This window comes from Theobroma cacao, chromosome 10 (assembly GCF_053813885.1).
Source record: "Theobroma cacao isolate CCN51 chromosome 10, ASM5381388v1, whole genome shotgun sequence".
NCBI classification, from domain to species: Eukaryota; Viridiplantae; Streptophyta; class Magnoliopsida; order Malvales; family Malvaceae; genus Theobroma; species Theobroma cacao.
In genome coordinates, this window is record NC_142648.1 from 5,082,414 (window position 1) to 5,094,620 (window position 12,207).

At 32.6% G+C, this 12,207-nt stretch overlaps 2 protein-coding genes across 4 annotated transcripts; both read right to left on the reverse strand.

Moving 5' to 3' along the window:
* Positions 1-497: 497 nt before the first annotated feature.
* On the reverse strand, positions 498-5,399 carry LOC18586505 (vacuolar protein sorting-associated protein 24 homolog 1-like). The gene is made up of 6 exons (XM_007009946.3): positions 4,222-5,399; positions 3,960-4,036; positions 2,990-3,092; positions 1,805-1,926; positions 884-1,078; positions 498-781 (listed from the first exon to the last, which is right to left on the reverse strand). The coding sequence occupies exons 1-6, from the start codon at positions 4,331-4,333 to the stop codon at positions 701-703; spliced, it is 690 nt and encodes a 229-aa protein (XP_007010008.1). The 5' UTR covers positions 4,334-5,399; the 3' UTR covers positions 498-700.
* On the reverse strand, positions 4,356-9,668 carry LOC18586506 (zinc finger protein). 3 transcript variants are annotated; one of them, XM_088802605.1, is made up of 6 exons: positions 9,406-9,668; positions 8,840-8,958; positions 7,849-8,088; positions 6,750-6,837; positions 5,850-5,916; positions 4,356-5,532 (listed from the first exon to the last, which is right to left on the reverse strand). In XM_088802605.1, the coding sequence occupies exons 2-6, from the start codon at positions 8,949-8,951 to the stop codon at positions 5,479-5,481; spliced, it is 561 nt and encodes a 186-aa protein (XP_088658731.1). In that variant the 5' UTR covers positions 8,952-8,958; positions 9,406-9,668; the 3' UTR covers positions 4,356-5,478. The 3 variants fall into 3 exon arrangements, with proteins under 3 accessions (XP_088658731.1, XP_017984987.1, XP_007010010.2); XM_018129498.2 differs by lacking the exon at positions 8,840-8,958 and having other exon boundaries at positions 7,849-7,997; XM_007009948.3 differs by lacking the exon at positions 8,840-8,958.
* Between the last annotated feature and the right edge of the window lie 2,539 nt (positions 9,669-12,207).

A 12,207-nucleotide genomic window follows, 5' to 3' on the forward strand; every position in this document is an offset into this window, starting at 1 on the left:
ACAAAAAACAAGACTCTTTTACCATATAATCTTAAGAAAATTACGCTGATTAGATGTAAAAAGCCTGCATAAAATTTGTATTTTTTGCAAGAAAAATATCTTATCATACTTGTGAGTGTTAAATGATTGACCTGTACACGCTTCCTATGTATAAATCATGATTTTAGAAGTTTTGATATTTAATGTGACAATTCCATTGTTACTTTTCTCTTGAAACCCTATATAAACTTTGCAAGTTTTCAAGGTGAATTTTGAAAACAAAAACAGGTAATGGTTGACAAGAGTTTCTTGAAGCATGTGATCTATTTGATAGGTGATGAAATGGTGAAATGCATCAAATTATAGCCAGTGGATTGTTGTTGTTGACATTCTAGGGGTATATTCAAATTCTAGCCAATGAACTTGGTTGTGGCAAGTAGATTGTAACTTCTGGTTGAAACTAGAAACATGAGTGTGCTCTCTAGGGAAGGGCACCGAGGAACATGAACTTTCAACGGTGTCTAAGAAAAAGGCCCTGATCTTAAACTGAGAACACAACTGACATAATACAGAAGCATGTATATATCTATTCCAGAGATTAATGGTATGGAGGCTTCAAAAGCTCTCTCAAATTAGACTGATGAGCTCATAATGCTCTTTAATACAAAATACATTTTTACTAGATAGACAGTAAAATCACACCAAAAAGAAATGTATAGTTTTAGGATCTCACTCGGGCAAGTCGCGCCCTTATCTCTTCTAACTCTTCCTCATCATCTGCACCCTCTGTTATAGCTTCTTCCTGTAATATTTTGAAAACATTTAGTTCCTTTATCTTTTGGAAATAACAAGTGAAAAAAAAAAAAGACAGAGAGAAAAAGCAAGGGGATAAAGTTGTGCATACTTCATGCGAAGTGCTTTCTCTTTGGGTAGGTACCCTGACTCTTTCCTTCCTAACAGCTTCAGGAAGCTGTGCAGCAGTTTCACCAGCTATTTCTGAAAGAACCTTATCAACTTCTTCTTCAGTCTCTTCTTCTATATCTTCTGAATCCAATGCTGTGTCAAGGGCATCATTTACTATTTCTTCAATAACCCCAGCCTATAAACCAATTTATGACATAGGTGTAAGAGAACTAAAGAAAGAAAATAAAAATGAAAATGGTTAAACAGAGACATTACTGTAGTTAGGAAAAAAAAAAAAACCCTTAAACCTACTGCCTGATAAAGAACTTCTAAACATGTAGAATGCAGGTGCTTCTCACATGCCACATAAGTCCCTTAAATTTTTAAAAAGGAACCATTCATCAGTTGAAGATCAGTCACTAAATTCTAGCTTTGTTTTTTGCCATCCTCTTAACCCAAACCCCTATTGGCTGAGCTGCAAAAACAGGAAATAGCCCTCCTCCCAATCTCATAAATAGCTGAAATCGAAATATACCTCCACCCCAACCACAACTTAAGGAAGGCTTTTATATCCATATTCTTTCTCTGAAAAGAGTTTTTGTGAACTTGATTGTACATCTCATCTTCAAAGAAATGAAAGACAAAATCAAACCCCAAACGCCGTAAATGAACCATTGGACTAAAGTTTATCGGTTGAAAACTTACTATTTATATTGGGCATATTCAAAATAAATTTCCTGACCTAGTCAACCTCCACGCAACTTTCAGCCAATAAAAGCACTACTAATATCTCATCTTGAGGCCACATAGCAACTCCAAACAATAGTCAACTACCAACTGTTCTTAATATGTTGAGAAAGGTCATGAAACAAAAACTGGCATATGAATGGAACAAAATACTAACTCTAAACTTGAAAATTACCTTGGTCATTTCTTTGCTAAATTCTTGCATTGTGGCAGCCATTTCCGGAGCTTTCATGAGGTTGTTGACAAGTTTCATGACTTCAGCACTCTTGGACAAATGACCAACAGTACGAGCAATTGCTGCAAACCCATTCCACTATATAAGCACTTAGAAAGAAGGTGAGAAAGACCAAATGGGATCTACGTCAAGCAGTTCTTCCAAAGAATACATTCATGAAGGACACTAAAAGGGGAAAAATAAATTGTTTCTCTATTACACCAATTATTTTGACCATAGCTTTCCCAAGTGACATCTTATGCATCAAGCCAAGTTAAGATTCAAGGGAGAGATGGAAAGGATTTTGATAACCATAACTTCAAACAACAAAACAAGGCTTTCTTGATGGAGAAAGAAGTGGAAAGTGAAGTTTTTTAAATGTTGAAATAAAGATGATTCTATAGTGGAAGTTCACAAAGAACATGATGAACTCTTCTATTAAGAATATTCTGCAATCAATCATTCTTGTCCTCCCACAAAAGGTACCTCCTTTAACTTTAACTAGGAAACTGAAAGAAAGCTCCAAAGTATTGACATGAATTAAACCTTGTAAATTTTTAAGGCTAAATCCATTGACAGAAAAAGGTGTAGACTTATCTAACAAGGAAACAAAATTATTTCCCAGACCATTCTAACATGATTTTTTTTTTTTGACACTCTTTTCTGATTCTTCAATGAAAGTTTTACCAAGGCAATGGTTAAGGAAACTTCCATTAGGGAAAAACTAGATTTCCATAACCTTTGAAATATTGGAGTCATATTGTTCCACAACTCCTACTTCTTAAAAAAGGTAGATGCATAGTTTCCCTAAATATAAAAAATAAAAACATTGCTACTTCAGTAGTTATCAACATTCAATCAAAAATAATAATGATGATTGATAATAATCAAAACCACAAAGTCTGTTAACCATCAAAATTGCTGCTCTTGTAAGACATAATTTAACTTGCACAATTTCCAAAACATAGCAAAATGCATACACTTAGGTTTTATAAGTCTAGTACTTCAAATATTCATGGAAATAAGCACATGCAAACAAAAATTCCCAACCTATGTTCCCAATAAAAAAGTTTCCGATATGGGGACATAATAGCATTCTTTGGAATAAACATAGCGAACAAGATTCAGATGCATAAGTTGTCATACCAACACTTTCCCCGAGGTGCATTGATATTGAATTAAGCTGGGCTTTATTCTCATATAGACGGTTCACAGCTTTTCTTGACATTACAATTTCTTTTGCAAGTGCCTGAAAATATAGAAGAAGGATCATCATGTCAATATACATAAGAGATGATTCATCAATAACAAGAAGCCAAATGCAAAATTGCAGGCATGCAAGCATGCACATGATAGAAATAATGAACATTCAGACATAACAGACACACAAGCTTCAGTTGATCAGACCATGCAACTAAAACACGATCACTTCTTAAGCTAAAAATTTACATCTTTTCTATTTCAGCTTGCAGTTCCCATTAGTACTTATCAAGGGTTAACCAAGCTTTCTGTCCAAGTTTTTAGCTTTAAGGAGACTTAACAAATAGAAACATAAGAGCTCTAGTATTACAAAATTCAATTAAAATCCCATTCAATACATGCCCAATCATCTCATTCAAACAAGCACAAACTCTAATCTGTTCGACCAATTTAACAACCTCAATTACTCTACATCATACTATGATCCAGATCCTTTTACTGTAAACATAAATTTACAAGATATAGCAAAAAAAAATGCTATTGATAGATGATAAGAGATAGCTGCTACTTCCCAGAAGGAATTTCCTGACAATCAGACAAGAAAAAAAGACAGTAGATGAATTTACACTAGAAAAGAACATTAGCAGTAAGACTAGTATCCCAATAAATGCAAGAGGCGAAGTGGCAAGCACCTTAAAAACACCATCAATCAGATAATCCTTATGCCTTAATGATCTTTAATGTGATTTTATAGCAAATGGTGCTGACTTCTCTTCCTAATCAAACCATTCAAACAAAAACAACAACAAAAAGAGAGAGAAACAGAATTCAATTCGTTAACAACTATGACATGATCGATCCATTCATCTAAAGTTCCCCTAGAAAGAAAAAGTTAACAGAAAAATTAAGATGTTACCTTAGCAGAACCGATGTCATTCCTCTTGGCAGCTTCTCTAATTGCTTTCTGTACACTTTTCTCCTCTCTCTGAACATCTAAAACACAAACCACATAAAAACCCCAATCTATCAATTTTCCGATCAGAAAATTCACGCATATAACACAAAAAAATAAAAAAAAAACATTAATCTCAACTACCCATTAACTCAAAAATCTAAATAAACACCAAAAAAAGCAATCTTTAAAATTCCACCAAAACACTCAAGAAAGAACAACTTGCCTCTGATTTGGCGTTCAATGTTACGGCACTCTTGACGAAGCTTTCTTTGCCAATCTCTTAATAATTGTTGTGGGTTTGTCTTAGGTTTCAACATACTCTTAAATTTATCCATCTTCGTCTCTTCTCTCTCTAAATTAGTTGTTCTTTTTTCTTTTTTTTTCTCTTTCGAGGTCAGAGAAAAACAGGGTGAGAAAATTTTGCTAGAAAACGCGTTGCGACTTTTCTCTGAAGAGGAGGAAAGAAACTGGCTTAGAATCAAAGCTTTCCCCCTTTTTTTTTTTTTTTCTTTTAAGTTTCTTTCCCGTGTTTGTTTCCCCGGAATCGTTTATTTATCTATTTTCTTTTCCTTTTCTATTTTCCAGGAAATTTGGAACGATGTCGTTAGACCGCGCTGGGGTTTTTCTCCAACTTATTTTTCTTTTTACTTTCTTATGTTACAGTGTGACACAGAAATTTGAATCTATTTTATTAGTGAAACAATTTGATGCGTAAAGTTTTTCGGTTTTTAGTAATAAAAGTAACCTTAGTCAAGACCTTTTTATCAGAATCCATCCAAAAGTATATTAAAATTAAATAAATTATTGTCATATGAATATCGAACAACATAATTTTCTATAAAAAGTGACAAAAAGTAACTCGATCCGTTTAAAATTTTGAATCAACCCCGTACCTTTAAAAAATCTTTAAATTATTTAAAAAATTTTAAATAAATTGTTATTATTTTATTTCGTTTAATTAAATCCCTACAGTATCGACAATGACAAATTGTAAAAAAACACATGCATTTAACTTACCTACTAATTAACTCATAAGCAATATGTCATGTAATTCAATAATTTGTATTCAAAGGCAAAACTTAATTGAGTTCATATCAATGGCGCAGACAATGAAGTTAAAAATAAGAAGCAATTTGCTAAGTGTGCGTCTATATATATATGCACACACACTACTCAACTACCCATCACAATGCAAATCGAAAAACAGATAATATCTCTTCGTAGAGTTTCACTGGTTCATAATGAGTCTAATACATCAATTTCCTTTTGCTAGCCAATATGTTTATACTGTGTCAAAATGTGGGTCTCATAAGTCTTGGGAGTAAAAGAGTCCTGGCCTGCAACTGGCAGTCAATTTGAAGAATAATGGCGGCTTTCCATATGTGTAGTTTATAAGACCAAAAAAAAATCAGCTACATGAAACAATTTCTCCACTGTCTAACAGTCCCCATGCCACTACTCAACCGTCATCACCGATCATCTAATCAAAGAGGCCGTCATCGTGCCAAATATCAACTAGAAAGTCTACCATCTCCTGCACAATACATCAATCAACCAAACTGATATAAGAACTGATCATATTCCCATTGGTGCAGTTATTTATTTAAGCCAAGGAGGGAGATGGTATTCAAATCTTGAATGTTTATCCTTCTAAAGAGAGATTACAAACCCTGAGCTAAGTCAGAGTTGTTGGACCGGTTTATTTTATAATAATATAACACTGGCAAAGATGCCTCCTCAGCATTCAAATGTGTGATATGATGGTTACGATCTATCAACTAACTCTTTCATTGTTAATTAATTCTCTAAAAATCTATTGATTCATGATGTGCAGTTTGAAGATACACTTACTGGCAAAGAAATTGACTCGGGAAATGGCTCATTAGTTAGGAGCAGCTCTTCATATGTTGTGGACCAGCTGCAACAGAGATTTTGCAGTTACTAACCACATCGTATTTGGGCAAGGTTAAGACAATACAAATGGGTAAAACTTATGATATCAAAGGAAAAAAATATCATATTACACATCAATGAACCAATTGGAAAAAGATATTCTTCTTTTCTTCAGAAGATATGTTAATAAATAATAACCCCTACTTCTATGTAGCAAATTTGTGATAGTTTCCTAAAAAGTCAGATCACATATATTCTAATAAGTTTGCAATTAGATTGGAGTTTGAGAATCCATATGAATTTACATCAAAGCCCTTTTTGGACAGGAAACCGCATCAGTTCACACAGTCATCTCACATTATTCAAACTTCAGCAAGGTCTCAAAATCATTTAAGAAAAAACATTAAAAACCTTGATTTTCCCACAAAACAATGTGACAGTTAGACAAACCCCTATTTCCCCCTACCACTTGAGCCAAACCGGAATAGCAACTTCAGCTCAATTTTTAATTGCACATCTTGAGGACGGAAAAACTGGCCAGCCAAATGTTCATACCCTTACTTTGTACCAATATTTTAGTTCTCCATAACCATTTTCCAAACAAATTGCAAGTATTTTCCACTAAATGCAAATTTATTACATTTCTTATTTAAACAAAACCCTGTTATCAACAAGCATAATTTAAGAAGGGCTACAATATGGAATTTAAACATCTAGAGACAATAAAGATGGAACTCCAACTAGGCCATTTCCAAATGCATATATGGAGTCTATCTCCCCCACCCAAAATAGTATATGGTAGAGCACTACCAAAAAGTCATTGCATAGAAAGGTAGAAGATTGGAAGAACCAGTATACCTTATAACTGGATCCTTACTGACCCTTTGTGACTGTTGAGATTTATCCCCCACCCACCTTCTTCTGTTCTCATGCCATGCAATTGCAGCTACATAATAGATTCAATTAGTTTATAACATCATGCTCAAAACATAACTAAGAAAATACACCATGAGAAAACCACATCAAGCATGAAAAGAAGAACCATTAACATTTATTTACTGATTACTTCAGCTCATTATTTCTTAAAAAAATTGAAAATATATATAAACAAACACTGCAATCAAAGAATATTTAATCTAATATTTCTTTAGATGTACTTTTGTATCAAAACACACTTGTTACTTTTTTTGCTTCCAGAAGTAGCAAAAGCACCAATCAATGAAGCCTAAATTATATGTAAAGTGCCTGAGTTGTAATCTTGAATTTCCTTCTGATGGTGGCATTAGAGGGTCAGTACATCAGCATTTGGTCACAGAGAGAGCAATGGCAAATTAGCAATGGGCTCTAAAAAAATAATAAAATAGAGATAGGACGGGATCCATTGTGTCAGATGAAGAACTGTATCTCCGATTTCATGAAAATTTAGGGATTGACACTGTCTTTGAAAATTGAAATGATATGTTTATGTGTCAGATACTCTCAGACAGCAAAACCAAGAGAGCACATTGCACATCTATGTTGACTTTTTGCACAACTCACATCTAACTAGCAAACCCAATACAGGAAAGTGCATCATGAGAATGAGTTCTCAAGAAATTGTAAGTAGAAATGAGTAATAATGTAAACCATCTTTTGCAAAACCAAATATAGAAGAAGATATAACTAAAACAGCTAAAATAACAAAAAATAGGTTGATTGAATTTATTTCTTCCAAAATTAGTGGGAAATGATTACCGTTTACAAGCCATATCTAGCACAAATATCTGTCATTGCAAAACATCTTATACAAAACCATGAAAAACATGCATTTTACGTTAAAGCTATAATGGCAGGCATGGGGGCAAGATAATCTTTGTCGCAGATATTACTTATATGAATATTTCTTAATGTGATTGCAAAAGGTGGAAAATACCTTTAATGAAACACTATTATGAATCATCTAAAGAAAGGAACTTACCATGATTTACAAATACAGAACTGCTTGCATCTTTTTCTGCAGGCTTTTTCCCTTTATCAGCAGATTTTGGGCACTCTGACTGTTGTTTCTCATTCGAACGGGAATTTCCAGCATTAACCTCCATCATCTCCAAACCAAATGACCATTCCCTTTGACAATAATTACAATACTTGTCAACTAGAGTTCCTCCTAAGTCCCCTTGATAATTAATCCACCAAAAATGACAGGACTTCAAGATCACTGCCATGCAAAACAAAATTATTATACAATAGAAATCAACAAGAAAGAAAAAGAAGAAATTTTCAGCATGAATATAGACCATATAAATCATATCCCACCATTAATTGAGCAGGGTAATAGTATAAGCTATATACAAAATTATGTCTTCCAGCATGATTTTTTTTAGGTAAATTAACTTTTACAGCTCATATACATGACACCTTACACATGTTTTCACCAGTATTTTGACTTTCCGGATGCTCAGGAACTGAGACATCTTAAAACATTCATAATTAAATATACAATATTAATGATATCAGCTCAGTTCTAGAAGATCAACTACCTTTTCCCCCCTAATACTTATAAGTTCTGATCCAACATATTCAGATTATGCTAATAAACACAAAGGGCATGAAAGTTGTGTTTCAAGAATGAGAGCGCAAGAAACCAAAAATCCTATTGGTACGAAACTCCTCAAAAGGACATTTTTGTCTGTTAAGTCCAATGTGGAATTCAAGAGCCCAGATTACTCAGTAGAAACTTATAAGAGAAAGTCTAGCCTGTCTCGATAGATAGCATATCCATTCAAATGAATCAAGACCTGCTCATTTACATGAAAAGGAACTATGATATCTAAAACAAACTTCCAATTTCAGAAAACCAAAAAGAATCAATTTTGCCATATCATTCAGCATTGGTACCATGCAGAGAAGCTTAACGCATCAACCCGTGTGACATAGTACTGATTTTCTCACTCAATAGAAACCCATACCATTTTCTTCCCATGAAAAGGAAAATATTCCCATGTATCCATCAAGTTCTTGGTCCAAAGAATCCAAGAAAAACACCACTGAATTCCTCCAAAATTCCATACAATTCCTCATTCAAAATCTAAAATTGTTCAGAAAACAAATTGAAGAGACGACAAGAATCTAAGGAATCTTCTACTACTTGAGACATTAGTACTACATTTTAATGACCTGACTATAAATATGTACACAGAACACAGAAAAGATGAGCATGACTATAAATATGTACACAGAAAAATTCATTCCCATTTTTTTGCTTTTCAACTTAAAAACCAGCCACAATAGTAACACGTGTTCTGCAAGAACAGAAAGAAAACAAATCAAACAGCTCATACAGACAAAAGATTCATAAGAAAACACCAAAAACCCATACTTACTTTTCATCAATTAACAATGCATTTGGCCATGAAAAAGCAAAACAAAAGAAAACCCATTTTTCAGAATCAACCAAACCAAACAATCAAACAGAAAATAATTAAAAAAATTAAAAAAGAAAAAACAAGAAAAGAGAAAGTAAAAAAGACCATACCTTCGGAGAGGAAAAAAATGTAAAGGTGGGATTTTGGGAGACGTTTACAGGGAAGAAGTTTAAAAGGGCATTAAAGAAATTAAAAAAAATAAAAAGAAAAGGAAGGTTTTTGTTTTTTTTTTGGTATGTTTTCTTGTTTTGTTGGCTTACTGTTTTGTTGTATTATTCATAGCTTCGGTTTGGTTTCCTTTCATTTCATTTCCAACCTTTCTTTCATTCCTCCCCTCGGTCATTCCCCCTATTTCTCCTGTTTATGTTTCTTGTTTTCCACTTATAAAAGGTTTGTCTTTGTCTTTGCTGACGTGCATGTGACTTGGAATTTTGACGTGCGGAATTTTTTGAATGGATAAACTTCTCTTCAAGTGAAGTGAAATAATTGGATCCTTTTAATTGGGTCCCTTTCTCAAAAATATTATGCATCTATCTACCCTCTTTATTTATTATCAACAAAAAAAAAAAGAAAGCAAGTTTCCCCTTTTTCTTATTTTCTTCCTCAATAATTAGTTTTTTAAAATATATATGTAAATGGTATACAATTATAGTTGTTATTGGTGAGGAAAAAACTAATTGTATGGGGTTGATAATTCTTTACTATTGCCACAAGAAACTGCACAAAAGAAGCAATGGTTGGGTTTTATAATTGGGTTTTATTTTGTAACTAGACAATAGTTGATGATCTTACAATTCTTTTTTAACTAGATTTTATTTTATTTTTTTGTAATTAAGCAAAGGAATTGGTTTGTACATTTTTGACACAAATGGAAAGTTAATACAATTATGTCATTCTATTGTATACTTTTTCTAGAATTTAACAAATATAGATTAATAAAACAAAAGATTTTCATACACTTATAAGCAAAATTGCATTCAATTACAATGTTTATAGAATTTTTATACACTTCATACACTATTTCAACATGTACAAAGGGTTAGCATTCTCTCATATGTAATATGAAACAAAAAGTGGTAAAAGTATCAAGTGGCTCTTGTAATATAAAGTTTAGTTCAATGTAATTCCTATACTATAGAAGTTTGTTCAATTTAATCCTTGTATTATAGAGTTTTGTTCAATTTAATCTGTATACTTTACAATTTGGTGTAATTTAGTCTCTATAATGTCACTCAAAGAAGGGTTATTTTTTTAAATGGGCCTCATGCATAAGGTGTTTCTAACAATAGATTTCTCTATAATTTTAACTGTTTTTAGCTAAGAGAATTAAAATTTAGACAAAATTACCGTTAATAAAACTAACCCATATATTTAGATCCACGTCTCAACTCAAAACCTATTAACAGGTCAAGTATGTTTAGGTCTGTGCCTCAAACTCACTCATATTCTTTGAGTTTTTCTCGTCAGACTATTCATCTCTAGAGTATTCTTTATCAGAAAGAAAAATGTTTAAGCATTTTGAGTATTTTAGAGTAGTTTTTAATACACGAAGAAAACCTTTGAGTGTTTTAAACATTTTTAAGCATTTTGGAGTGATTTTTGATATATGAAGAAAAACTTTTAAACATTTTTAGCATACTTTGTCAAGTAGGCATATTCGCTAATTATGTTATTAAATAGAATATGGTGTATCATTTGAAGTTATTGATCTTGTTAAATGGAATTTAGTAGTTTTGGTAATTTTTGGGTATTACGTGACTAGTTTTTAGGCACTGTGTGATTAATTTTTAGGTATTATGTGATTGACTTTGAGTATTGCGTGACTAGTTTTTAAGTATTGCGTGGCTGGTTGATATGACATTGCATGACTAGTTGATAGGCATTATGTGACTTGTTAGTAAGGCATTGTGTGACTTGTTAGTAAAGCATTGTGTGACTTGTTAGTAAAGCATTGTGTGACTAGTTAGTAAGGCATTGTGTGACTTAGGCATTGCTTAAAAATCAGTCACACAATACCTAAAAACCAATCACGCAATGCCTAAAACTAATCACGTAATATCTAAAAACTAGTCACAAAATGATTAAGTCACACAATGCCTAAAAACCATTCTCGCAATACTTAAAAACCAGTTTAATCAATTTCAACTCCTCAACTTTAAGGTTCTATGAATAAACCAATAAACTCAAGAACCTTAAACATATACTTTTTTTTTTGTTAAGTCATGAAATTGTGCATTTCATAAAAGATAAGTTACAAAACTCCATAATCCTCCAAAGCAAGACAAAATATATCCTTATCGGGAGGGCCTTGCTCACTCCCCTTATGCAAAAACAAAATATACTCCCTTTACAAAATATTTCCTAAACAATTTCAACTCAAAATCTCATAAAAAAATCAAAGTACCCAACAAACATGCTTAACAATCATCCTAATCCCAAACACAATAAAACCATGAACCATCATAAAACCCATCAAGCATGCTTTAGCTGTTCTTTCTCCCTGAGCCCATCATCTTAATCAATCTGATCCAACTCATCAACATAGGCATCTCCATCGCAGTACAGGTTTTGAAGTAAGTCATTACCAGAAAGCATCTAGTTATCACATTCAACATGCTGCCTACAATAGCAAAACCGTTGTTCATCACTCTTGAGAACCCTAATATCCACCATCCAAAAAAATAAAACAAAATAAGAAAGAGCTTGATGTCATCTCTGCTCTTTGGATGGCAAGATAAACAGTATTTGACCAGAAAGAGAAATCAAGATTTAATTTTGAAATTTTTGTTTGGATGGGGAGATAGAGAAAATTGAAACCATTTTAGTTTGTTTGAAATTATTTATCAAGTCATGTCAAAAATTACCTAAAAATAGTTAAAATTATAAAAAAATAATATTTTTGAATTAGTCTT